Source organism: Triturus cristatus, chromosome 3_2 (assembly GCF_964204655.1).
Source record: "Triturus cristatus chromosome 3_2, aTriCri1.1, whole genome shotgun sequence".
Classification (NCBI taxonomy): Eukaryota; Metazoa; Chordata; class Amphibia; order Caudata; family Salamandridae; genus Triturus; species Triturus cristatus.
In genome coordinates this window covers 793,402,147-793,429,656 of record NC_140584.1, presented here as the reverse complement: position 1 = coordinate 793,429,656, position 27,510 = coordinate 793,402,147, and the positions used below count along the sequence as shown (strand labels likewise).

The following is a 27,510-nucleotide window of genomic DNA, read 5'->3' as shown; positions in this document are numbered from 1 at the left end:
GTAGCCCAAAGGATTGGTGAGCTTCAGATCCTCTTGTAACGGATATCATTTGCAGTTTTCTATCTGAATAAACTGATTTTTGCTCCTGCCCATCTTTCCTATGAACGCAGTATCTGCCTTTCATTTGGGCTAGCCCATCAGTCTTCCATCTTTATCCCCTCTTCTCCACCTCACCAAAGAGGAGGAGCAGCTGCATAGACTGGTCCACAGGCGTTCAGTGTCTTACTAAATTGACTGCACATGACAAAGCTGGGTGGATGAGCAGCTCCCTGTAGACTTTTCTGGTGCAAAGAAGGGCAAAGTGGTGACCCAGTGCACCATTTTATATCTTCTCCAATAGATCCGGGAAAACCAGGGGTGCGCAGTCATCCAGATTGCTCTGGCTTGTCCTTAACAAATCTGGTTCTCCAAGCTTCTCCAACCACTTTAGAAAGACCACATCGCCTTTCCCCAGATGAAAGACCTGTCCTGGTCGCTAACAGGAAGTCCTTCACCAGGATCCTGTATAAGAGCAATTAGCTGAGCTTCTGTGTCTTCTCATTAAAGAAGAGCATCAATCCACTGACATACTGAGTGGATTATTAAATGTTTTGCATCACATTTCTAAGATAAGAGAAGCTGAACACTTTTGAGGTCTTCCAAGTGGCAATTGGAGCCTGCAGGAATAGGCCTCAGGAGACTAAAAAGGCTACGACAAAACATCTGAAAGGTGTAATGCACTTGCTTCTTCCTATAGGGCGTTCCGTAACCCTTTGGGGTTTGAACGTTGTCCTGGTCAGGCTGATGTGTAAATGTTTCGAACCTCTAGAAAAGGATCTTAAGGTCAGGGGATGCCAGAGGATTGCTGTTTTGGTAGCTGCAGAGTCAGTCAAGCATGTTAGCATGCTACAAGTCCCTATGTTCCATATGTTCCTGGTGGTTCTCTGTACTCTTCCCTCGTGCCAAAACTGCTCTAGGGATTTAATCTAAACAAAGAGGTGGTTCTTCGGACTTTCTTTTGACTTCTCCATGGCTCCTTGACTGAAAAGAAGTTTCACAAACTATATTTCAAGCGCACTTTGCCCTTCTGTTTGGACTGAATCTAGAGACAATGAAAGCAGCTGAGCGCTGCTAAGGCCTCAAATGCCAGATGAATACTGCCATACACCACTCATGGCTAAACTCTTCATGGAGCCCAACTTCTATTCGTTGATAGGGCACGCTTTATTAGGGCTAAGACATCAGTGGCATTCTCTAAATATATTCCCGTCACATTTCAGGCAGCTATGTGGGCTACTCAGATTGCATTCTGCCATCACTCTCTTCTCTAGGCTTTCATTGAGAGCAATGAAAAGTTTAACCAAGAAGTCATCTCTGACCCATTTGCTTGATTCTTAGGTGCCTGGTGTTGCTGTTCCTATTATCCTTTTCTTAGTCTCAATTAAAGGGAAGTTTACCAACATTTTTTCACAAGGGAAAAAAATGGGACATAAGAGTAGGGTAAGATTACCTTTTTAGTGACTCAATCGCCCTTAGTGCACAGGTACTTTCATATTATCAGCACTGCCTCTCCAACACTTCATTCTCACGTCAGACTGTTCATACAGATTGGCTCTTTTCAGTGAAGGAAAAAGCTCAGTCATAGATATAGGGGTGTCCTTTGTAGCAGGCATGCATGTGTGGTTTCTGCGAAACTCTGTATTAACCTCACTGGAAGCAGTTTTCTAACCCACCACTTGGTGCAGCGAGCCTCAGCGAGTTAATATTGGGAAGGAGCTTATAAACTCATGGTAGTGGAGTGATGATGACGATGATTCTTTTTCTTTTAACCTGAGCCTTCCTGCTTAGCTGGAGATTTACAGCAATGCTGAACATCAGCCTTGGAGGCAAGGGTGTGGTGGAGTTGAGGAAGGAATATAAACATCTGTTGGGATATCATACCACAGTGAGTAATATTCAAGCACTGTATTCCTTCGTTCTGAAGTCCTAAAAGTAGAAAATAACTAAAGCCACCATAGTCTTAATTCAGGATGTTGATATGAAATACACCAATCTGCCTATGGGGTCTCCTGTCATCATTAGTGCTGTTTATTAGATTGGGATGACTCTTTCTTGCTATCATATTGTCAATCCCTTGCGTTTTAGCATTACTACTTCAACACCTCCACCATGATGACAGATTTGATGCTGAAGATTGGTGAAGAGAACCTGAAGACCCATATAGAAATTCAAAAGGAGGAGGAGGAGCTCCGAAGCCTGATTAAACCCCTAGAGGTCTGGATAACCAGGTGAGTCTTTGATGGTTTTCCAGTCAAGTATCCTAAACCGAAGAGGAGCGTGCGTTGATTGTTTGAGTGATGGTGGTGTAAGATTCAGTGGTGCTGGTGCCAAGGATGTGACCTTGGCATCCAGAACAATGGAATTCTTCTGTCCTTGGCTCTTCCCGTGATCATCCTTTTACAGTAGTTTTTGCTTTGAACATATCATGAAAGTGATGAGTTAGTGGATTGAAAATGCAGCCAACGAATAGTATTAAGATTGCCATGATTTACCGTTGTCCTTGTCTAGGATAACTCCAGAGTCATTCTGGGCTCCAGATTTTCATCCACGCCTTTCATTGGTGAGGGGGACCTATTGTGGCCGCTCAACCCCTGTTAGTCTGCAGGGGAGCCGAGGACTCTAGGCATCAGACATTAAGGATGCTAAGAGAGGGCATGAGGGGTGACCAGGATCAGAGGAGACTGACAGCTATTGAGCAATGTCGTAGAACTCTGCCAGCAGACGAGACAGCCTACTCAAAATTACTAACTCCAAAGCGACGAAAGTAAAGGAACAAGAGTAAGAGTAAGAGGAGGAACTGCAAAAGGGATGAGTAGCATTGGCCAAACCAGCATAACATAGCGTCTAGAGGTATCCAGATGAGGTCAGGTGGCACCTTAATGGAATATCTTAGTGAACAGTCTTCAGCCCCACTAAACCTGGACTCTGAAGGATGGGGTACATAGGGGAGTGGCCTATGGAAATCACCAGTGCCCACCCACAACTAACTCTAAAATACGGTTTAAAGCAGGCCCTGTGCCCAAAATAAATTATTTACTTACTTGCTTACTATTTTCTTACTTGGATGAGTCTGATTTAGAGTTTTTGCATTTCTCTAATTTATTTGAAGACCTTTTTAGATAAATACATGCAATGTAGGTGTTGCGTTGGAGCAATGAATACAACACTTCTCAAGTTAGGTCCAGTGTATATGAGTATCAAACATCACCAACCACGGCTGGCCATCCAAAGCGGAGAAAGTCTGGGGACCCTGGAGGACATCCTTAGATAATGACTAACCAAACTGAGTCTGACCCGGGCCCGCATCTCCAGGGGGCCAAATACAGGAACACTTGTACTGACCTGGGGCTCCGGTTAGAGGGTGGAAATGGGGGGGCTCCCATTGCCTCATTAATACACCCTGATGGACACCCTACACTGCCTATACTGTACAATTTTGGTGTCGATTTTTGGCACTGGTGGCTGCAACTGTATCGAACCAAAGTTTGGTTGTCTGTTATGCTTGCACTGTGATGTAAAGCATACTTGATAGTAAATATAATAAACATATTCCAAAAAAAAACCAATAGATATTTCAAGGAATTATGTAATCTTTCCACAATACATGCATAGTATTCTGTCTCTGCACAACATTGTCGCGAAATTGCAGGTTAGAATCTTGGCATCCTTGAGCAGGAGTGTAATACCTCTTGAGTTGTTAACATATTTATATTTCACAAGTGTAGACATACTCCACACATCTACATTGTTTAATATAACAACATTTGTCTTAACTACACAAATCACATAAGGTCCCATGAATACAGATCTGTCTTTTGTTTTTTGCCTACAATGCCAACTCCCTTTGGACCCAGCCATATGCAATTCAGTCTTGACCCTGCTCCTCAGGGGAACAGTTCAGCCTGAACTGCCAGGCCAGGTCCTTCCTGATCCAGTTCACAAGCAACTCACAGCTGGTTTCGCCTTTATTAAAGCTCTTGTAGGGTGTCAAATGAAAAAACAACAAGGTGATGGTTGGAATGCTTTAATTAATCTCAGCCACTGGCAATCCCCTATCCATGCCCCAATCCATTGTTTTGGTATTTTGGGTAATTACCAGGGCCTGAGATTAATTCAAACATCCCATCCATTACTTTTTTGTATACTTAAGTGTGTGTTGCCCTAAATTGCACGGGTCAGCCTAAACATGGGCCCAATACACACTGTGCCACTGAAACCAAGCTATACATAGCTGGTGAGCCCTAACTAGGGCGAAACCGGACCTGGGTTGCTGTGTTCCAATTGTCAGAGGACCTGGCTTTGCAGTTCAGTGTGGACTGTTCCCATTGGAGCAGAGTTATGACTGAGTTCAATTCAATTCAATTCAAAAAAACTTTATTTCGACAATTAAGTCATAAAAGTGTCATACATCAGCCATTTACATCATACAAGTTAAAACAAAACGAAACCTATTTACCAGCATGGTTATTTTACTTAAACGCCATGTGTTGCACTAATCTTCATTTTTAATAAACAGTGTTACAACCTGTGCCTCCAGGTGATTAAAGACATTTCATATTTAAACGAGAATGTTTAATCCTCCTCAACACTAGTCTACCAAGGCAACAAAATATCCTGGTCTAGGGATGGGTAGATAAATAAATAGTTAAATACATGACTACAATTGGGTGCCTATTCATTGTGTACTTTCATAACGAGCTGTCTGGACCGTAATATCCAAGCCCACTTGATATATTTTGCCATTGCAATTGCAAATATCTGGCTTGAATCTGTACACAAAATTCTTAATGCCTCCTCGTGCTTTCTGGTGCCTATGAGCCGACAGACGGGTAGTACCCATTTTTTACGTGGAAGCACATAAAGGGGACAAAAGAACACAAAATGGCTCAAGGATTCAGACGTATCCCTACATTTAGGACATTTGTCCACGAACCCTTTGGCCCATTTAGAAGTAAATGTACAGATAGGGAGGGTACCTATCCTAAACTGAAAGTAGAGTTTACGATCAGTTGGTGTTTCGATCAAACCCCAAAATAATTCCTGTCTGGGATAGGCCTTTATTTCTAAGAATCTAGCTGTTAATTGGGATGTGCTCCCCTTGGAAGCTGATTCCATAGCGATCAATTCCCAATACTTAGCTTTCACAGTTTCTTTTGAAGGGAAGACCGCTTTTTGGGGGTCATCCCATAAGTTGCTCCATCCTAGTCTATGAAGTAATGATTTGATAGACCTCAGACAATCTATTTTACGGAAGATGTCTTTCTCCATTATTTCTTTTAGGCCCAAGGCGTAATGTTTGAGCTCCTCGGTTGACCAAACCCTACGCCAATACAGCAATGGCCGCAAATTAGCAGTGTCTTGTAGGGTTTTCAAACCAAGGTCCCAGTAAAGAGGTAACAAGGGGGTGCTTTGAGGCACACCAACAATTTTCCGAATAAACTCGCTCTCCATAGTGTTCAAGCGATTTGGATTGTTGCCGTACCCCCATAACTCTGATCCATATAAAGATGAACTACGAATCTTCATCGTGTAAATTTCGAGGAGAGGGCCTATTGGTTGTGTTTGCGAGGTTTTAAACCTTTTTAAAAGGGAGCCTGTCTATTGTTGAAACTTCAAGATAGACAGATCTAACTGACTTTTCCAGTACAAGTTCTTCTGCAGCGTGACTCCTAAATAGGTGAATGCATCGACCTGCTCCAAGGGCGATCCATTCATGGTAATTACGCCATTAAAAGGTTTGTAAGATCTGCATGGGTTAGGACCGTTAAGAACCATGAACTTGGTCTTGGAGACATGTATTTCCAGGCCACGCAGCAAGCAGAACTCTTCAAAGCGTCGGAGGGTGAGCTGCAGGCCACTCGGAGTTTTGGAGATCAACAACGTGTCGTCCGCGAACATGAGGACTGGGATACGAGTACCAACCATAGCCGGGGCGTCCGAGGGGACCCGGGAGAGGAACTCGGCTACCCCGTTCACGAAGTGTGAGAACAGGGTCGGTGCCAAAACACAATCCTGCCGGACTCCCCGCTCCACAGGGAAGCACTCCGTTACCTCACCCTGCCGACCCCACCGGACCCAGGCAAAGTTGTCCTCATGCAAGCGGACGACCAGTGCCAACAACTCCGGCGCCATCCCCAGCCCCTCCAGAACTTGCCACAGTTTGCTGCGTGGAACCAGGTCAAAGGCCGCCCGCAGATCGACGAACACAGCATACAGAACCCCTTTTTCTAAGACCACTGTCCTCCAATAGAGGACAATGAACCTGAAGACCTGATCAATAGTGCTGGTTTTTGGGCGAAATCCCGCCTGTAAGGGGCTTAAGACGTTACTAGCCTCCATCCAGGTCTTGATCTTGCCCAAGACCAGCCGACCCATAATGTTTTGCATAGCATCGATCAAGCTAATGGGCCTATAATTACTAGCCAGTGATTTGTCCCCTTTTTTGTAAATCGGGACAATTTCTGCACCTTTCCAGGAATGGGGGATTGCCATTCCCTGAGCTATGGCATTGGCTAGATAGGTAATATATTGACACCATCGTTGCCTATAATGCAGGAATACATCGGCCGGGATGCTATCCATACCGGGTGCACGTCCCTGAGTAACCATATCAAGCGCAATGTCAACCTCCTCGACACTAAACACAGGGCTATTGTAAGACAACCTCTCCTGGTGGAACGTACTGACATCCTCAGCACCTTTTGAATATTGTGGCTTAAAAAATTCGACCCAGGCACTCTGGGGAACATGATTATGGGGACTATCGGTGATTTCACCCTTTTTCCATTTAAAAATATTCCAGAACTTTTTCTGGTTTTTGTCTATGCATGCTGCTTTTAGGTCTTGCCACTCGCACTCGTCCCATTCCTTTTTTGCTTTCCATTGGACCTTTCTGTAGATATTGCGAGTTATTTTAATCTTGCTTGAATCTTTTGTTTTAAGTGCAAGTCCCAAAGCTCTACGAGCTTGTTTACAGGAGGCGTTATACCAATCCTCCTGTTTACTTCTAGGGGCTTGATTTGCTGAGAAAGGCCTACAAAAACAGGATTTGAGTTTAGCAAATAGATTTCCATGTATATTCTCACATTCGGCTAAAGGTTGGCATTTGGTGCCTGCTGCCATCATTAGAGTCAACGCCTCTTCGACGTATGTCTCAATGCTATCTATAAGATCAGGGTGCTCTACTACTTTATGCCACTTAAGGTGGCGTTCATCGTTTGTTAGAGCGGCAGCTGGGCCTATCATTTCAGAGTCTCGGTCCCTGCTGTCTCTCAACCCAAAGTTAAAAATAGCGACTAATGGGTTGTGGTCGCTTTTAGCCCGTGTCTTAACCTCCATATCCACAAGGGTATACCACATCCTCAGATGGACCAAGAGGTAATCTATATTACTTGCCCTGATACCATTGTCGAATGTTTTGCTACATGTCCTATCTGATGCGGTTCTGCCATTGGCCGCCCTCAATTGGTTGCCCAGACAAAACCCTTTCAGATACAGGGCCGCCTCAGTCCACTTACTAATTGTCTTTGTCTCGAGCTGTGGGACGCCCCATCTTAAGTCCTCTTCCTCTGTTAAGAACATGTCTTGAGGCCCTAGTGGCTCAAAGGTCGTGTTAAAATCTCCAGCAATCAGTGGAAGCACATCATCAGGGCTGGATTCGACCAGGATGTTTAATGGGGATACCACCTCAGATTTTTTTCCACCTGGTAAGCTCCTTGTGTATACATTATATATGTCGATTTTAAAGTTTAGCGGGCAAGTCAACCTAATTCCCAAAATATCATCGTTCTGGATCAGAATAGGCTGGATATTACACTCCAAACTTTGTTTGATCCAAATGACCAAACCTCCTACTGGCCGACCCTTAGGCCTTTTTTCCGCTGGAACAAAAAAATTCAAATAGCCCAACATATATACAGGCTCAGGTGACCATGTCTCCTGAAAAAGACAGATATCATGCTTACTGATGAAATCTACCCAAACTGGAGAAGATAGTTTAGATCCCATGCCCGCCACATTCCAAGATAAGAACGATACATGCCCTGCAAAGATAGTTCCCCCTACAATTCTCCCAAGGTTTGGTGAAAGGGAGAGAGCTACGCCTGATGGAAAGCGTGGGGTACCCTCAATGCTTAAGATTTCGTTTTGATACGCAGCTTGTTGGTCTCGTTCCCTGACCCCAATGATATTTGTTTGGGCAAAAGGCATATTAACAACTCTTTCGCCATTTGTACTAAGCTGTTCTCCTTGCCTTAAACCCTCGTCTATCGCTAAGGCTGCATATGACTTTTCTTGGCTATCCACTGCCACTGGAGCTACATATGACATTTCGCGATTGGGGTATCCTCTGCCATCAATCAGTCAGTCACAATCCGCTAGCCCTGAAAGCACATCGAATCTGTTAATAGATCTGATGTCCTCGAGGGTACTACCATTTGTCAAGGGGCCTCCACGTATAATCCCACCTAAGGGCGAAGATATGGGTGCATAGAAGTAAGACAGTGACATTGTGCTTATTTGGGATGAAGGGTCATTCTGGGGCCAAGAGCAGATGTATTCCACACAGCGTCTGTCTCTAAAATTAATGACAATGCAATCCCCCTTTAACGATTTTGGTCTCCTGTCCACCCAGTTTACTCTTCTGGCATACATAATTTCAGCACACATATAGGCCGGCAATGGTCGCTTAACATTTAGCCAAAATGTACATTTGTTCTTTAGGTCCCAGTAAGATTCCATTGCTCCATTCGCCAAAGAAGGAACCCCTGTTAAGATCACCACATAAGGGGCTGCTTCAGGGGGTAAGTGTAAATCAATTAAACCTGATGGGACCTGCATTAAAGGTTGGACAGGTGGGGGCTGCTTATCAGTTCTAACACTACCTACCCCAAAACTATTTATTCCTACACGTGGGGGAAGATCTTCAACTCTTACCCTATTATTACCAGCTGGAGTGGGTTGGGGTTCCTGGGGTATGGGGAGGTTATCTCTCGCAGTACCAATTGTTAGGTTATTGGTGGTAGAGTTAGTCTCTGTGCAATGACCTGGTACCTTAGGACGCACTTTTTGCGGACCCAGACCCTGTCTACCCCCCCGAGGTTGGGCCGAGGCAAGTGATAATTCCATACATACAAGCCTGCTTTCTATGGAGCCCAACCTTTCATAAATCGGGTCACATACATTTTTTACAATACTTTCCAGTTTACTCCAAAATGATGGTGTATCGGAGTCTTCCGTAAGTATTTGCCCCAGAGATGGTGTTTGATTTGCCCTTGTTTCAATGGTTAAAGATTTAGTGCATGGGGCTATGTTCTTCCTTAACACAGGGGCAGGGGCTGGACCAGACTTAGCATTCTTGCTAGCGGCAATCTTTTGGTTTCCCCTACGGGTTTTTTTCAAGGTAGGGGCTGATTGTTGATGGACAGGAACCGCTTTTACATTACTGGCTGAGCGAGTCTTGATATTTGACAAAGACTTAGTCTTTAAGGCCACATTATCAATGTTCGTAATATCGACAATTTCATCCGGTGTTTCAGTCAAAGATGGGGAGCATATCATTATCATTATTTCACCATATTGCTCTTCTACCAGAGAAGATATTGAGCCCAGAGAATCCGACCTGACAGGCTGGTGATCTTACATTGGCCATGTTTCCCAAAGAGGACCTCTTGTCGCATAGGATATCTAGGGATAGTCTCTTTTCGGTTAATTCAATATCTTTGGCAAGCACTGACTGTACTCGCACCAAAAAGTTATCTAAAGTACCCATTAATGCGCCCCCAGTTGGTTGCATAATAGGTCCGTCCCTTTTGGCCATTTTGTCCTTTGCTTGATATAAAATAGCGACCTCTGTCAACAGATGTCTCACCAAATTACAAACTAGTGACTGTTGCTTACCCTCAATAAACAGACAAACAACATTGGTCAGTGGGTGTTAGAAGAGGGTCCCGTTCCGTTCTCTGACGATCTCGGACGGGCTCAGACGGGCCCGCCCTTGGCCCGGGCTTCGCCCGGCGCGCGCCCGCTCGCGTCCCGTGAAGCGGGGGCTGTGAGGAATCTTATAGTGTCAGGGCAGGAGTGCGGGAAGAGGACACAGCTGATTCCAATAGCGGGGCTGCTGGTCCACGCAGTCCCGTGTTTGCTTCCTTTCCACACGTAGCAATCACCAGTTGAAATTCAGGCGACACCACCCTTGGCAGCACTCGTAGAATCCTGTTGTTTAAAAAGGAGCAGATTAAAAAGCAAATTGTAGTCTCCAACCACGAACGGCTCCCGCGAAGCGGGGGCCGTGAGCAGTCTTATAGTGTCAGGGCGGGAGTGCGGGAAGAGGACACAGCTGATTCCAATAGCGGGGCTGCTGGTCCTCGCAGTCCCGTGTTTGCTTCCTTTCCACACGTAGCAATCACCAGTTGAAATTCAGGCGACACCACCTTTGGCAGCACTCGTAGAATCCTCTACAAATTCAGAGATTCTCCTTGTCAAAACGGTCCGTTTAGTTTGTGGAGTTACCCTCCCGCCAGTAGATCATAAAAATCTGATCGCCTCTGCTTTGCTTCCGACTCTAACCAACTTTCTGACTGAGTTACTTATAGGGTCCAAACTGAGGTGGCATGGTGTGCAAAATAATGATGGACTGCGATGCGGCCCGAGTAATTTCCAGTGGCTGAGATTCATCCAAGCATTCCATCCATTACTTTTTTGTATACTTTACTGATCTTTATCTCAGGCACAGGTCCCAACCATCTTCATTTTAGGTCTAATACCCTTTCCAGATATGGTGTACTCAAGATAAGAGAATATATATATGGTAAGAGAAGTCTTAGCTCACTTAATCAGAACTGACCTTAAAGTGCTGTCACATTTCTCTAAATTCTTTCCAAAAAACAATATATCATCTTAGAAGAAAAGAACACTTTCTTCATTTTCCTTTGGAAACAAGCCGGCACTGATGCCAACCCAAAAGGCATAGTAATGAGGATTTTAGATGTCTGGATTCCTCATACAGTCTAACCTGATGATAGGCGGAGGAGAGGTTGCTAACACTAAACACTTTTGCACCACTTAAGCACAGTCAGTGCCTTCAAAATGTTGGGCAACAGTTGTTGATCCACCCAAATGTGTTTGTTCGAGTCCCTGAGATTGGCGCACGTCCTTGTCTGCCTCCCTCTATCTTTTGATGCAAGTACAACTGGTGCCAACCATTCAGAGGGATTACGTTCCTCAATTACTCCTGTCCCTAATAACTTGTGAATTTCCTTCTTGAGAAGTTCCAGCATGAGGTTGGTAACCTTCCTAACACTGTGAACACAGGGAAGACCATTACTCTGTAAAATGATGTTATGCTCAAAATCTTTTAAGAGACCAAGGGCCCATTGCGAATCTGCCCCTTTGCGACCGATATTTTTACATTTGGGATGCATCATCCCAAATGCATAAATCACAATTTAAGTAATCGCAAAGTGTGTGTCTATCTGTCTATCTATCTATCTATCTATCTATCTATCTATCTATCTATCTATCTATCTATCTATCTATCTATCTATCTATCTATCGCGGCTCCTCCGCTAAGGTGAGGAGCGTCGCCCCATTGCTTTTTAGCTGTGAAATAAAGGGAAAGTAAAATTATAATAACTCACGTTATTATCATTTTATTTTGTCCTATTGCGGCATCTTTGTGTGTCCCCCTCCCGTGTATTACGTCCTCCCGCTGCCGCCCCCCCCACCTCCAATCCGTGCTAGTCTGTCTGTCTATCTATCTAAAGCTATAATGGAATTTCTTGTTGGGAACACCATGATTCTCATTCAGGAATTATCTCAGACAAACCATGTGAAATTTCACCCTCCCCTTCCCAAAATGAACAGTCCCTCTCAACCTGCGAGTCCACATCCCCTTTGCATGGCACAATAAGCAACACGAAATGCATTACAAATGTATTTGGCATCATCAGTGAGGTCGAGCTTCAGTCTCTAAATAGTATCCATGCATTTAATAGGGCTTGCAGATGGGCTGCTGCATCTTTTATAAATCTAAATGGATACGTATTTAAACGTAACGATGATAATTTCAGTCTCAGTTTGTAGAATTAATGTGAAAAAGTAATCATTGTTGTGGTTAGGTCTGTGCACCAACCATGCAGCTGAAACTGTGTTTGGACACTCCTGTTGCTTTAAAATGTTCTACTGACTTTTTATGAGAAAGCAGTTTAAATTACATAATTAAAACATAAAATATATTTCATTAGTGACCTAAATGAATGCCTTTCATTCACAGTGCATCCAGCCGACCATGCTACAACCTGCTGCCAATGCTGGCCAGTGGAGAGATCTTTGGTATGGCCCGAGACATCAGCATCAATCTGCTCGACAGCAGTGATTGCGAAGACACCTTGCAGGCTCTCGTGCTAGAGGCTGAGGACCTGGCGTTCACTCTTCTGCGGAGCGTCACCAAGCACGCGGTCTCCGAGGAGACCTTCCTGCTCGCGGACGTCATTATCGTGCTCGATGACGTCCCCCTTCAAGAGAACCAATCAGTTGAAGACAGTGTCAGCCTATTAACAGATCGATGCAAGGAGTATGGCGATCTGATTGAACGTAATGCCAGCGCGGGAGTAAAAATCATTGTGGCTGGAGACACCTTTGTGAACCTCAAGGCCCTTCTCATCATGAGCCACGCCCCCTCCTTCCCGAAGCACAATGTGATTGCCGTAGCAACGCTGCTCGAATGGGAAGCAAAAGCTCAGTTGGCGAAGAAGCTTAAAGTGAATGCTGCAGGTGAGCACTCTTCAGGTGGAAAGCAGGAGTGTTAAAGTGGTAAATTGTAGCTTGGTACAGAATACAAGAGATATCTTTTGGCACATATTTAGGACTTATGAAAGCTCCTTTTCACTGTGGACGATGACGTGCATTCATGCGTAGTGGGATCTGGATAGTCAGAAGCTTTGGTGGGCAGGTTGTCAAAACATTTGTGGAGTTTGTTTTGTTTCTATTTCAAGAAGCAGCTGGTGATTAGGAAGACATGTACTATGGGGAAATTAAAACATGGTATTTGTTGCCATCTGGTGGTGATGCCATTAGAAGAGAAGTCAAGACAGTTTTATTATTTAAACCTGCAGCAACAGGACACAGAGGCTCCCCAAGCGAGTGGCGCCTGGGGCAAAAAACACCCGGGTGCCTTCCCTCCTGACGGCAGTGAGTGATAATATGAACGTATTTAAAGAGAGAATGGGGCTCGTTAAGTACTGAGAGAGGGGCGATGTGGATTCTTATGTTCTTGCTTAAATAGCCTTCCTGTAACTTAAACCAGCAGGGTGACCTCCACGTTATCGCGAAAAACTGTACTTTTAGACCCTGGGAAGCAGCTGAAAATCTCCAATTGCATGTGCTCGGACTGTTACGTATGATAAATAATTGGCTAACCTCTAATTTGCATATCTGATTTTTAGGTAAGGGCACGGTTTATTGGTGCAAAAATTGCACCAGTGGCAAAAAAGTCAAACGGGGATGCCATGTTACCTTACACAACCCACTTTAGTAACTCTCAAACCTGGCACCAGGGCTGCCCCTGTAGCCCTGATGGGCTGTAGGCCAAGATGCGTAAAGAACAAGTCAAAGTAAACTCTGTAGCATGTTTAAAAGCCTATTTCCTACAATAGCCTTTGTCTATATTGTATTGTATTGCAACATTTATATAGGGGCTCATAACCCAATGCAGGGTGCCAAAGTGCATATTCGGATGGGTGGCACTGGCACACTGCACTGTGGGAGAGTGCATGGTTGGGCTAGCGTTGCACTCACTGTGAAACCTGGTGGATGCCACGCATGATTGACCAATGAGATGGTCTTGTATTAGGACATAGCACCTAGAAGTGACATAAACAAGGTAATGTAAGAGAAAGATGTGCAAGTTACCAAGTAGTTAGCTTTTATAATTTACTTGGGAGGTCCCATGTTCATGGTTTGCCTTGTATTTTCGGTCAATATCCATTTCCTTTGCTGAGTGCAGCAGTTTAGTTAACCACTCTATTAGTCTTGTGAGTTGGGGCGGGTAATAATGACATAATGTTGAGTTTGCAATACAGCCATTCCCTGGGTCAAAATGACTAGGGATGTCTACAGGTGATTAAGGCCAGTATGGTGGTCAGGGCCTCCACAGCACCACTTATATGTGGTAAATCTTGTCGATAATTGGAAGCCTGCTCATTTTGGTTTTGAGTGTTTAGTTATGGTAGACTGATAAAGGATTTCATATGATATAGCAGATCGCAAAAACAGTTCCATCTGCACCGACTGCTTATCTGAAACACCAGGATGTATCAACTTTATGTAGTCTGTACTGAATTCCAAAGGCTTTAGTAAGTAATCTCCAGCAGCAATGAATGCTTCGAATATAGAGCTTCATTGTTGTTTGGCGTGCACCAAATTCAGTTGGCCAGCAGAGGATTCTAAGGTGACTATCCAGGACTTTTGGGCACTCTTAGGCAGTGTGCGCTGTATTGATAGTGACTAATTTCATGTAGTGATCCTGGGCCTTTGTTCCCTCTTTTCCTTTTTTTTTTTTAAAAATATCTTTTTTATTGGCATTTGTAAAATATAACATTATCATGTTCAATACAGTTCCATATCCACAGCGAGAATATTCTCTTTAAAACATTTCTAATATTTGTTTTTCTTTATTCTTTTTTTTTCTTAAATAGTTTTTATTGACATTTGTCATTTTAATACAATACATTTCAATTCCCCCTCCCCCCACAGAGACCAAGATCAAGAAACACCTTTGGATAAACCACCTTTAGTATAAACATTATAGAAGTAGTCTCTCGCAGCGTGTAGATTTGATAACCCGAAAGGACAAAGAGAAAAAGAAGACTAAGGAACAGAGGAGCAGAAATTCACACATCCACTTTCACCTTAAGATTATTCCCTTAGATGTATTACCCTTGGCTGTGATCTTCTATCCAGAGTAACAAAGGTTCCCAAATCATCATTCCTCTTTGTTTTTTCTTAGATCCCTTGTTCTTATAAATTGCCACCTCCACACTGCATATGGCAAGTAATCTAGTCCTCCATTGTGTGGAAGATGGCGGTTGGGGATCAAGCCATGCGGTGGCTATACACAATCTAAGAACCGCCATTGCTACAAATATCAGCCCCTGTTGTTGTATTGGGCGCTCAATAGGAGCCAGTCCTAAGATCATTTCTTCACTAGAGATAGTAATTTCTTCCTGAAATAGATCCGAAATGAAATTAGATATTTCTCTCCTAAGATTAGTAAGTGATGGGCACGTGGCAAACATGTGAATATCGTTAGCTGCCGCCAATAAACAGCGTGGACAAGCGGTTCCCAAGCCAATTGCCCATTTGCCCATTTTATACGGTGTGTAATACAAGGCAAAGAATGTTTTATAAAATTGTGCTTGTAATTTAATTGACATTAGCAATGTTTGTGCAAGCTCTAACGCTCGCTCCGGTATTACTCGCTGTACGAATAGGTTAGTCTGCCATCTAGTAAAATGTTTATCGAGATCATCCGGGAAACTACTAATAAGGTCCTTATATATTTCCCCAATTCTAGGAGTAGATTCCAAGCATAATTTATCTATTAATATGATATTTAGAAAATTACGACGCCCCCCATTTTCTTTGACTAGAAATCCCTGACTTGTAAGTACTTGAAAAAATCCCTATTGCTAACATTATAATCATTACGAAGTTCTGAAAAGCTTTTCAATCGGTTTTCGATATAGAAACAACCAAGTTGGGTAATCCCTGCCCTAATCCACCTAGACATATAGCCATCATGAAATATCTCAGAAAGATCAGAGTTGCCACTGATTGGAGTATAGCATGAGAAACGTCCCAACCCTAGGAATTTACGGATATTGCTCCAAACTTTCCAAATTCCCTGAATAGTCTTGAGTTTAGTTTTCTTAAAAAAATTATCATTCATATGTCTCCATAAACACCCTTTACTTCTATCGCCTAATACCATTTCCTGTGGGGTCGGGATCTCACAATAACTCGGCTCAATAACTATCAAGTTTATACAGTATTTGGCCACTGTTGCCCAATAATAGATCCTAAAGTTAGGCAACGCTAACCCACCTCTTTCTTTTGGTAGCATAATCCATTTTAGTGCCCTCCGTGGTTTCTTAAATCCCCAGATAAATCTGGCAAACAAAGATTCAATATTTTTAAAGTAATACGGGGAGAGCTCGAGACAAATTGTTCTGAAGAAGTATAAAAATTTAGGTAGAATCAGCATTTTAATTAAATTACATCTGCCACCAATAGTTAAGTGTAGATTATCCAATCTAATTAAATCTTCTCTGGTGCGCACTATTAGTGGGTCAAGATTTAACTGTACAATTTTATCTACCTTGGCACTTATATTGACACCTAGATAAATTGCGTGTTCCACAACTCTATCGTCTTCCATCTCCACTTTGTCATTAATGATTATTTGAGTTTTCCCCGTATTTAGTTTATACCCAGAAGTTTTGCCGAAACATGTTGCTTCCTTCTCAACCATCTTAATTGCCTCCTTGGGATTGGTAGTAACTACCACTATATCATCAGCGTAAGCTAGGACTTTGGTTTCATAATTGTTAATCGTAATAGATGACACATAAGGATGGTTATCAAGTTTACGTATAAATTGGTCAATATATATCGCAAATAAGAGGGGCGAACAGGGACACCCCTGTCTAGCTCCCCTCGTAATCATGAAGTTCTCGGACATATTCCCGTTTATCACTACGTTGGCCCTTGGATTGACATATAATCCTTGGATAGCTTTGATAAATCCCTTCGTTAATCCTCGATCTGACATTGCTGCCCATAAGAACTTCCAGGAGACCCTATCGAACGCCTTTTCTGCATCCAGAAGAATAAGGGCCATAGGGTCTCCTGTAGTTTCTGCATAGTCAAACAAAGAGATAACTCTCTGTATATGATCGCTAGTTGATCTGCCGGGGATAAATCCGTGTTGTCGGACTGATACAATTTTATGGATTATAGGTGCTAATCGCCCTGCAAGGAGTTTAGAATTCATTTTGGAGTCACCATTAATCAAGGTTATTGGGCGATACGAGCCCATTTCCAACGGATTTTTGTTTTTCTTCAGGAAGATCATTATTTTTGCTAAAGACCAAGACGGTGGTGGGTTTCCTCCCTGAACTATGGACTTAAAAAGTTGTAACATGATAGTTTTTAATTGTTCTGCAAATTCGAGGAAAAACTCTGTAGGGATTCCATCTACACCTGCGGCTTTGCCAGCAGTCAGGGATTTCATAGATAATAGAATTTCCTCCCAACAAATGGGAGAATCCAGTAAATCCTTATCTTCTTGTTCGAGGTGTTCGACCAACTCTTTATCCAGATAGTCTCTAGCATCCTCTTGCCCTCCTAACGGTTCCTCATACAGTTTTTGATAAAACATTTGAAAAGCAGTGCTAATATTGAGTTCTTCTGATCTCAATTCACCATTCCTATCATTTATAGCTTTTATCATATTTCCCGTCATCTCTTCCCTCGTACGAACAGCCAGCTGGTGCCCTACATTCTCGCTGAGTTCGTAAGTTTTCCCTTTGTATATCATAGCTTTAGTGATCGCTTTTTCCGTAAATATATCACATATCTTGTTTCTAGCGATTGCAACTTGCGCTAGTCCTTCAGAACCCAAACCTGTTTGCAAAGCTATTATCAAATCTGCTTCAGATTTATTCAGATTCTGATATAAAGAGGCTAGTTGTTCTTTACCTTTCCTGTTAGTGCGTACTGAGAATTGCAAAGTCTCCCCTCTGATGCCAGCCTTCATTGCATCCCAAACTACCTCGACAGGAGCACTGCCCATGTTCATTTCTAAAAAAGATGGTAACCACTCTCGCATAAGAGTACGATACTCCTCCTTTTAAAAAAGCTCTTTCAAATGTCCAAAGGTTTCTAGTACGAATAATATTGCTACATGCAATATTCAATTCTAGAGGATTATGGTCGGATAATACCCTTGGATGCTTCCTCATAGTGCAACCATCCCTAATGGAATTCGACAAAATGATATAATCTAAACGGGCATGACGAGAATGGGGATAGGAAAAAAAAGTATATCCTTGGTCTCTAGGATGCCCCAATTGCCATCCATCCAGCAGGCCATGTCGTTCACACAAGTCTTTAAATGCTCTAAAGACTTTAGGTTTTCTCCCTTGATATTTAAATAAAGGATCAGCAGTCCAATCTCCGGGTAGAAGAAGGTTTAGATCACCACACACAATAAGAGGCAAGGGCCAATGTACTAATTCGTTAGAGATGCTTAGAAGAGTATCAGGGTCAACTCCTAGATTCCCATAATCTGTGCATAGGGTAACCGTATTCTGACCACAATTGTAGCGGCACTCAGTAATGGCCCATCTCCCAAGCTTGTCTGTAAGTGATCGACTAAATTGTAAGCCCCTACCTTTAGCTAGAATGGCCACTCCCTTCGTACGAGTTCCCTGGGTGGATGCAACTATTAGTTGAAACCCCAAGGATTTCAACAGATGTTGTTGGCCTCTCTCTATATGGGTCTCTTGTAAGCAAACTATATTAGCTTCCATGGCTTGAAGAACTTCTGCTACGATTTGTCTTTTTTTTAGGTCATTGAGCCCGCAAATATTTAGAGATACAATTCGTAGTCTAGCCATCTATATTATAAATCTTGCGACGTGTAAGAATGATAGTTGTCGTTTTTAACCGCCATGCTCTTCCTCCATGGCCCTTGATCAGCATTTTAAATCCTACGAACAAATTTATTTCTTTTGATATACTAAAGGTACTCCCTTCACTGATTGTCTTCTCTTGGTCTTCCCCCCATCCCAACCCTTCCCTCCCATCCACCAGTTTGCCCCCCCCCCCCACCCCCCCCTTACCCCCCTATGAGGCGTCCTGGGTCCTAGGTACCCCAGTGTGGGCGTCGGTATGATCAGTGCGCCTGCGCTTGCCCCGTTGCCTAATTATATATACCCTAGATATATTGACTAGAAAGCAAAATAAAGGTCTTAATCCATTCAACCATTTCATTACATATTATATTATATTTTTTCCTTTATTTGTCATTGTTTTGTTTTGTTTTCTCCGATATTTCCCTCAGATACGCCTCTGCCTGGATTTCGCTTGAAAAATTTCACGTTGTTCCACTGAAGTTAATTTTTAAGCGAGCCGGATTTTGCAAATATACTGAAGCTCCAATTTGTTCAAAGGGGGTAAAAAGTTGTCTCATTCGCCATCGCTGTTCGACAGTTGCATGTGCAAAATCTGGTCTGACAAAAAACATAAAGCCCTTGTGTTCTTTTTTACTAGTAGGCCTTGCTAAATCATATATAGCTTCGCGCAATGTGAAATTGCCAAAATTGACTAACATAGCCCTCGGATATTGTGGCGGATTGTCAGAACGTTTTGATAAAGTAAGAGGAAATCTATGGGCTCGTTGAATTTCTCTGTCCATATCCCATGAGCTGAGTTCCGGAAATGCAGATTTAAGAAGATTGACCATGAAGCCCCTTGAATCACTTCCTTCTGCGCCCTCAGGAATCCCTAAAAAGCGTAAATTATTTCTCCTTGCTCGGTTTTCGTGATCTTCAACCTTGGCCATTAAGTCTTTTAATATGTCATCTTGTTCCTTTATCTGAGATTGAAGCTTACCCACATCAGCTTCTAAATTATCTGTACGTACTTCAGCACAGCTCATTCTATCAGAGATTTCCGAACCGGTATTTCCCACTTTATTGATAGCCCCCTCCAGTTTTTGAATAGCCAGATGATTCCGATGGCTATCTTTTTTTTGCATCTTTGTGAAGGGTTTTAATAGAGTTGAGGACTTCCCTCAGCGAGGGCTCCGTTGCTGTTCCCGAACCACTGCCATATAGTTTTTGCATTTGCCCCCCTTCTTCTTCAGGTTTATTCATGATGATCTGCCTCCGTTCAGATACGGCTTTTAATGTTGGGTGGGGGCTCTTGCGAGTCGATTTAGCTCTGCTTGAGGTTTGCTCCGTGTTGCTTCCCGGATCTGTTGCTTCCTCGTAGATTAGTTTAGATTGCCTCTTGTTTCTAGTTCTTTTCTTTTCAATTTTTTTCTGGGCGTTATGTCTTGTCCTGAATCATTCATATTTTTTAGATCCATGAAGTCTGATGCCTCCGGGCTTAGTCCTTCTGACTTCGAGTCCTCGCTAGCTTCACTCTCCTCGCTTGGCTCGCTAGAAATGGAGACCCCTGTTTCGTACAAATCCGAGTCTGATTCTTCGGAACTTGCGTCGTTAGCTAGTGTGGGGTTTACTCCAGAGGGCTGTATAGGTAGCTCTGAAAGAACATAGACGTGGTTCTCTCTACCTGCATTACGTTTAAGGCGTCTCTCGTTATGATCCAGTGTACTTGTGCCAGCTTTGTTACCTTCAACTTCGGGGCATGTGACCACATTTGGATTTTGACTAGGACCCGTAGTGAATTTATCCCCTGCAACTCCTGATTCCAGGTGCGCAGTCAAGTCTACACCGTCATAGACTCCCTCTTGCTTGTCTTGATGAAGCTTTAAGTTCTGTAGTTTCTTATTGTTAGCACCAGTACTTAGCCCATCCTTAGTGAGAGGGCTAAATAAGTTGTCTATCCTAAGCTGTGAGTCTATTGATTGACCAGATGATTTGGCAGCAGCCTTCAAGTTTTTAATAGTTTGCATCCTTTTTGCCTTTTTCTCTAGTAGTGCATCTTCTGTTTTCTTTCTCAACTCTTTCTCCTTCCCTTTTCTTTTCCCTTGATCATGGTCTTTATTTACATTCTTATCTGCATCACTGTTTTAAATTTTTATATCTTGTTTTTTAGCTGTTACTTTGCCATCTTGTTTCCCCTCGTGGTTTTCCTTTGCCCGGGACCCCCTAGTTTCTGGTCTTCTTTGCAAGTCTTTTGCCATCTGCGGGCATTGTTGGTTTCTCGTACCTTTAATAATTCCCTGACTTTCTGTCCCCTCTAATTTCTCCGACTTTTTTTCCAGGCTTTCTGGCATTGCCGTGTCCTCCGTGTTCTCAGATCGAGTCAGTTGTAGAGTATGTATGGCTTGTGACGAAAGACTTGTACTTTGGGGGGGATGTGGATTTAAGGGGACCTGAATGTCTAGTACAGCTTTTTCTTGAAAAGTTTCCGATGTCAATGGGTCGTTTGCCGGGTTCTCTTTGCCTTTCCCTAAGCTCATAATATCGTCCATACCTGATGCCCGTACTAATCTAAAGGTCTGTGGGAATGGCAATGGTATTATCAATGAATTTAGCTGCCTTGGTTTCGATGCCGGTTGATTGAATATCTTTTGTCTATTCTTATTGAGATTTTTTCACCAAAGCTTATACTGACAGAGCTATATGCTCTTTCTCGAGCTGCCCCAATTCCAATTTCGATTCCTGATTTCGTATCAATAACTAAATTGATAACAAATTGTGTCGCGCTTCCAGCAGCTTCTAATGTATTAGCACTAGTTCCTTTGCCTCCTTTGGATCCTTTGGCTCCCCTGACTCTCTTGACAGTCAGTCTTTTATTAGTCGGAAAGGGACCTGTCTTTTTGAGACATTTCAGGTATATAGGGCGAAGGTCTTGTTGGGCTAATACTAAGTCGGTCGTACGCGTTACCAGAGCGTGGCCTCCCGGCGTCCCCAAGCGTCTCTTGCTGATATTTCCTGTATTCTTGAATTCTTGTGTTCTTATATTCTTATGTTCTTGCGCTTTTTCAACCCCTTTTGATTTTTTTTTTTCTCTTTTTTTTTCTTTTGTTAACCCCCTAGCCTCCTAACTCAGATTAAGACTCAGATTCTAGCTAGATTCGAGACTAGATCAGGCCAGGCCAGGCCAGGTTCAGGTTCAGGTTTCGGATTCAGATTCAGATTCTGATCAAGTCCAAGTATATATAGATATAAATGTATTTATATTAGCAAAATAATAGCAGTATTATTCAGTTACAGACCAGATCAGTTCAGCTCGAATCGGTTTCCTTTAAAAAAAAAAAAAAAACTTCCCGCCCCAGATTTCCAACTCAGTTCTCTCCTGACTCTGAATTCTTTTTTCTCCCCCTGGCTCTTTTCTCCTCTTTATCTTTACCTTTTATCCTTTTCTTTTTCCTTTCTTTATCTTTTTATCTTCCTTCCATAGGTCATTTTAGTCTCTTACCCCACACGATCCGATAGGTCTGTCAGTATTTTTGCTAAATCTTGACTGACAAGCCAACCAACCAATAGCATTGGCCTTGTCTTGTCTTGTCGAATAGCGTGCGAAATATGCCTCCTTAAGCACGTCCTATGATGTTTGCCGATGAAATGTCAGTCAAGCAGTGAAGCAGCAGGTAGGCAGACTAACAGACGGCAAGCAGGTCGGCAGATCCAGCGAGAGGAAGGTTTCTGTGCTAGAGTTTTTTTTTTTCTCCACTGTGATAAGTTGAGGATGAGGTTTGAGCTGTAGATGTAAGCTGTAAATATGAGCATGAGCGCGATGTAGGTAATTGTAACTGTAGCGCATTAGCGCATTAAAGGGGTCTCGTCCCAGGGTTTCGGATTCCTGAACTCCTGTTTCACTCTCCCTCTGGCGCTGATTTCAGCTTTCGAGTGCTTTGAGTGTTCTAATTGCTTACGGTTTTGAATCTCCGGGGGCCTATAGCATATTTCCCCCCCCCTGAGGCTTTAAAGGACTCGAGGATGACGAGTTCTTTTAACTCCTTTAGTCGCGCACCATATTTCGAGTGCTCAGCCAGCAATGTTATATCATCAGATCATCAGATCATCATCATCAGGCAGACATAAGTCAAGGTTATACCTCCATCGTGTGCAGCTGACATCATTGCAGCAATACTCAGTCTTTTTCTGTATCCTGCCGTGTCAACCCCAGCTGCATCTTTTTGCTGCCGCTTTCTTTCTTTCTTTCTCCCGGGTCAAGGCATGTGGTCCTAGGCGTTCCAGTCTCTCCTCTCCCTTTCCCTTACTGCAGCCGTGACTCTTTGTTCCTTATTCCACGGCTCCGGTCTTCTCCTGCCTCAGCTCAGCTCTACTCAGCTCAGCTTGACGTAAGCATTGATATGAAATGAAATGGAATCCCTTGTCTTCGCCGGTTCAGTTTTCATGATTCCCTGTTATCGTTGAGTGTACAGGCTCAAAACAATGACACAAATGGTAGTTTTTTTTTCCTTTTTTGGGAATGCAACTATTCTGCTATCATGAAGCAAGGCGACAGCACCATAGAAATCACACTGCCATCTCAGCCTCCATCTCAGCCTCCATCTCCGCCTCCACCTCCGCCGATCAGCTTCTCTTGTTATTTCTTGTTATTTCTTAATAAATATCTCGGAATTAGCACGATCATCTAGCTGAAACGTCCAAAGTGTAGTTTTCAGCTTAGATCTAGTCTAGTCATAGCCTGAATCAGGTAGGCTCACGGAGCAAGCTTCCCAGCGTCTTCTCACACTGACGCCATCTTGCCTCCCTTAAACATAAACATGTTCCCTCTTTTCCAGTGTAATTATTAGAAATGGGGCTTCTGGTTGGCTAGGGTATGCACCTGAGTCGGGCAGAACCCACCACTCGAGTCAGGGCAAAGGAGTTACATACACAAGATAACCCTTGGTCACCTCCTTGGTAGCTTGGTAGAGCAGGCAGGCTTATCCCCGAGGCAAAGTGTAAAGCGTTTGCCCAACACACACCCACCCACCACTGACACACCAGACACTCCACAAAAAGAGACTCCACACAAGCTGATATAAAAATATCCTTTGTATTGTACAGAAAACACTTTAGACCATAATCACATAAATCACTGTGCCAATATTATTATTATTATTACTAGGCACTTGTCATGACGTCACATAGATCATATAAATCACCTTGCCAACCAGGCAATTGTCCTAACATTACAAATTAGTGCAATCCAGTAAATACGTGGAGGTTGCACACGTTATAAAAATAACATGATCACTGCGCATATAATGTATACTCTGAAATAATATTCATTATCCTTTCATGGAAAGGCATAAAACGACCTATACCTGGGGACGTGAAATGCAGCATGTAAGGGAACATAAACATGAATCGCCACTACAATATGCAGCATTACATGGGGGCATACAATGTTGGTTAGGGAATAAAATAATACCCACACACCAACATTATGGCAAGAAATGCAGCAGAAACCTATGACAGCGCACAAAATGGTGCAGGTAGTGAATAAGTCCTACATCTCCTCATGTATTACAACAAACAACACTGGTCACAGCACCGTTTGAGCTTCTATTACATATTGTATGGCACATGAAACCCAAAATGTAGGGCTCAGGAGCACCTGCGCACCTACAACCATTAATACAGCAATTCCTGATGCGTGTTGGTTGGGAACACCCTTCTGCACCTCTCCTGGGGTCCTCTCAAGAGGTTTCACCCCAACATTCAGTACAAATGGCCCCTGAACCCTGCAAAACCAAGTAAGGGGCTAGGGGCAAAACACAAACCCTGTATACTCCAACACAGAGTGGGCAAATGTCAGGCAGTTGTAGGTATCCCGCGCCCTCTCCAAAAGAACTAATGGCGTTGCAGCTCGTCCGGAGCCCTCTTGGGCAGCGCGGACTGCTGTACGAAATGCCCACGAGTACGAACTCATACGCAATCCTGTTGAAATGCCACTAGAAGTATAGCCCACACGGGCTGGCTGTTCAAGTACCCGAAAGCAGGACTGTGCTTCGAGTGCAGGTAGGACTCCGAGCCCGCTCCGGTCAGGAAATCCTCTCTGGCAAAGCTCGGAGTTTGGCCCCCCAGCAGAACACCACCGCCTCACTGGTAGCCCTGCTTTAGCTCTCCAATGCGGTAGACACGGGTCACCATCTCCAAGGAAAGGCAGGACACACCTCAACCCCCTTTGTGACTGTCTAGAGTGAATACACATCCCCTGCTCCTGTCAGTCTAAACCAGACGTTGAATACACAACCAGGCAGGGCACAAAGAGTCATAAGCACACAGAAATGCCTACTTCTAAAAGTGGCATTTCTAAAATAATAATAACAAATCCACTTTCACCAATAAGCAGGATCTATTGCTACTATTCCAAACATACCAAACATGGCCACGCTACCCCTTTCTTATCAGAAATTACCACTGAAACATATATCAAGCATTCCTAAATGCAAACCTATGAGAGGGCAGCCTCACAGCAGTGAGAAACCAAATTGGCTGTTTATCACTATCATGACATACCACACAGTAAAGGCACATGTCCTACTTTTTACTTACACAGCACCCTGCCCATAGGGCTACCTAGGGCCTACCTTTGGGGGGACCAATGTATAGTAAAAGGGGAGTTTCAGACTTGGCAAACACTTTAAATGCCACATCACTGCAGTAGTAAACTGTGTGCACAGGCCCTGCACAGGCAGAGGCCTGAGACAGGTTTGAAAGGCTAGTTTGGTGGGTGGCACAAGCAGGCACACTAGTAGCATTTAATTTACAGGCCCTGGGTGTATGGGATACCACTGTACAAAGGACTTACAGGTAAATTAAATATGCTAAACAGGTGTAGACCAATTTTACCAAGTTTACAAGAGAGAGCACATGCACTTTATTACTGATTAGCAGTGGTAAGGTGCACAGAGTCATAAAACCAACAAAAACAGGTCAGAAAAAATACAGGATAAAGGCAAAATGTTTGGGTCTAGCCCTGCAAAAAGGGCCTGTTCCAACAGTAATTGTTGGACTTGGCCCTTTATGCAGAGTTATCCCTAAACTTTTTTGACTTCCTCCAGGTATGTTTTCGGACCTGGTGTTGATGGTTTTAGGACTCTGAGCATTTTATCACTGCTGTCCAGTTAAAAGTGCTTGTGCTTTCTATGATAAACGTGGTAAGATTGGTCTACACCTGTTTCCGTATTAAATGTACCTATTGGTCTACACCTGTTTGCGTATTAAATGTACCTATCCGTCACTTGTAAAGTGGTATCTCATATACCCAGGGCCAGTAAATTAAATGCTACTGGTGGGCTTGTAGCGCTGCTTGCGCCACCCACCAAAGTAACCTTTCAAACCTGTCTCAGGCCTCTGCCATTGCAGGACCTGCGCGCGAAGTTTACTGCTGCTGTGACATGGCACATAAAGTGGTTGCCACGTCTGTGACTCCCCTTTTGCTACATATAATACGGGAGCACTGAGGCATAAATGGCATTTATTAGCCACTAATCCTTCCTTACCATTAATTGCCCAAGATACGGTTCCAACACTTACCGGGGAACCTGGAGAGGATTCGCACAGGTTCCCTAGTTGGATAATGTCTATAGATGAGGAATTAGATCCCTCAAAGTGCACTGCTAGAATGACTATAAGAAAAATTCATAATGATCCATGGTTTTCAATAGAACTGGAGGGACTTCATCTGCATTGTAAACAACTGGAACGCAGATGGAGAAGGGGATATGAAGCAACCAATTTGCAGACCTTCAAAACTTTTAGGAAACAATATCACTCAGCTATTAAACTAGCTAAAAAATTATATTTCTATAATCGAATAACTATGGCAAAGCATAACCAAAAAGAAATATTCTAAATTGTAAAATCTGTTACAGATCCCAAAGCTTTACATTCCGAGATACCCCCTTCCCTTAAGTTATGTAATGAAATTGCACTACACTTCGAAGACAAGATTAAGACCATCCAAAAGAATTTCGAGATCCATAGCCCCAAGGATCAGATTGAGGGAAAGGTGTTAGATTATAGAAAGGACAGCTCTGTCCTTCAAGCCTTCCAAACTGCCACGCTATCCCAGACTAAGGAGGCGATATTAGCCTGTAAATCGGGCTCCCCGCTGGACGCATGCCCCCCGACTATATTACATCATATTATCGATATAGTGAATCCCGTGATTAATAACATCGTGAATTCCTCCCTATCTACCGGCATAGTACCGGATGAATGGAAATTTGCCATTGTGAAGCAACTTAAGAAAAAACAGAATGTAGACTCATCTAATCTCTCTAACTACAGGCCCATATCCCTGTTACCGATCTTAGGTAAGATCACGGAGAGAATAGTTTATAAAGAACTCTCTAGCTTTTCGGCGTCAACTCTGATCTTCCATCCCCGCCAATCTGGAATCCGCCCAAAACATTCGACAGAATCGGCGTTACTCGCGATATCGGACATCCTGAAATTTATAACGGACAACGGCAGGAAGGCAGTCCTGATCCTTTTGGATCTGTCTGCCGCATTTGATACCATCTCGCATAATATCCTGCTAGCCAGACTGAGATCCTGTGGCATTTCTGACTCTGCATTGGCATGGATTACATCCTTCCTGTCAAATGGAAAGCAGGTTGTCTCTTTGGGATCCTTTCTCTCGTCGGAACGTACCGTTACTACGGGTGTCCCACAGGGGGCTTCTCTTAGTCCACTTCTATTTAATATATATATGGCCCCACTTATCTCGCTGATCTCGACTTTTGGGATC

At 43.4% G+C, this 27,510-nt stretch overlaps 1 protein-coding gene across 3 annotated transcripts in view; it reads left to right on the top strand.

Moving 5' to 3' along the window:
• MDH1B (malate dehydrogenase 1B) overlaps positions 1-27,510 on the top strand; it is a 233,815-nt gene that overhangs the window by 37,184 nt on the left and 169,121 nt on the right. For all 3 annotated transcript variants that reach the window (XM_085648917.1, XM_085648915.1, XM_085648916.1), the window contains exons 4-5: positions 2,125-2,267; positions 12,311-12,810. In XM_085648917.1, coding sequence (XP_085505043.1) covers positions 2,125-2,267; positions 12,311-12,810 — 643 coding nt within the window. The remainder of the gene's footprint in view (positions 1-2,124; positions 2,268-12,310; positions 12,811-27,510) is intronic.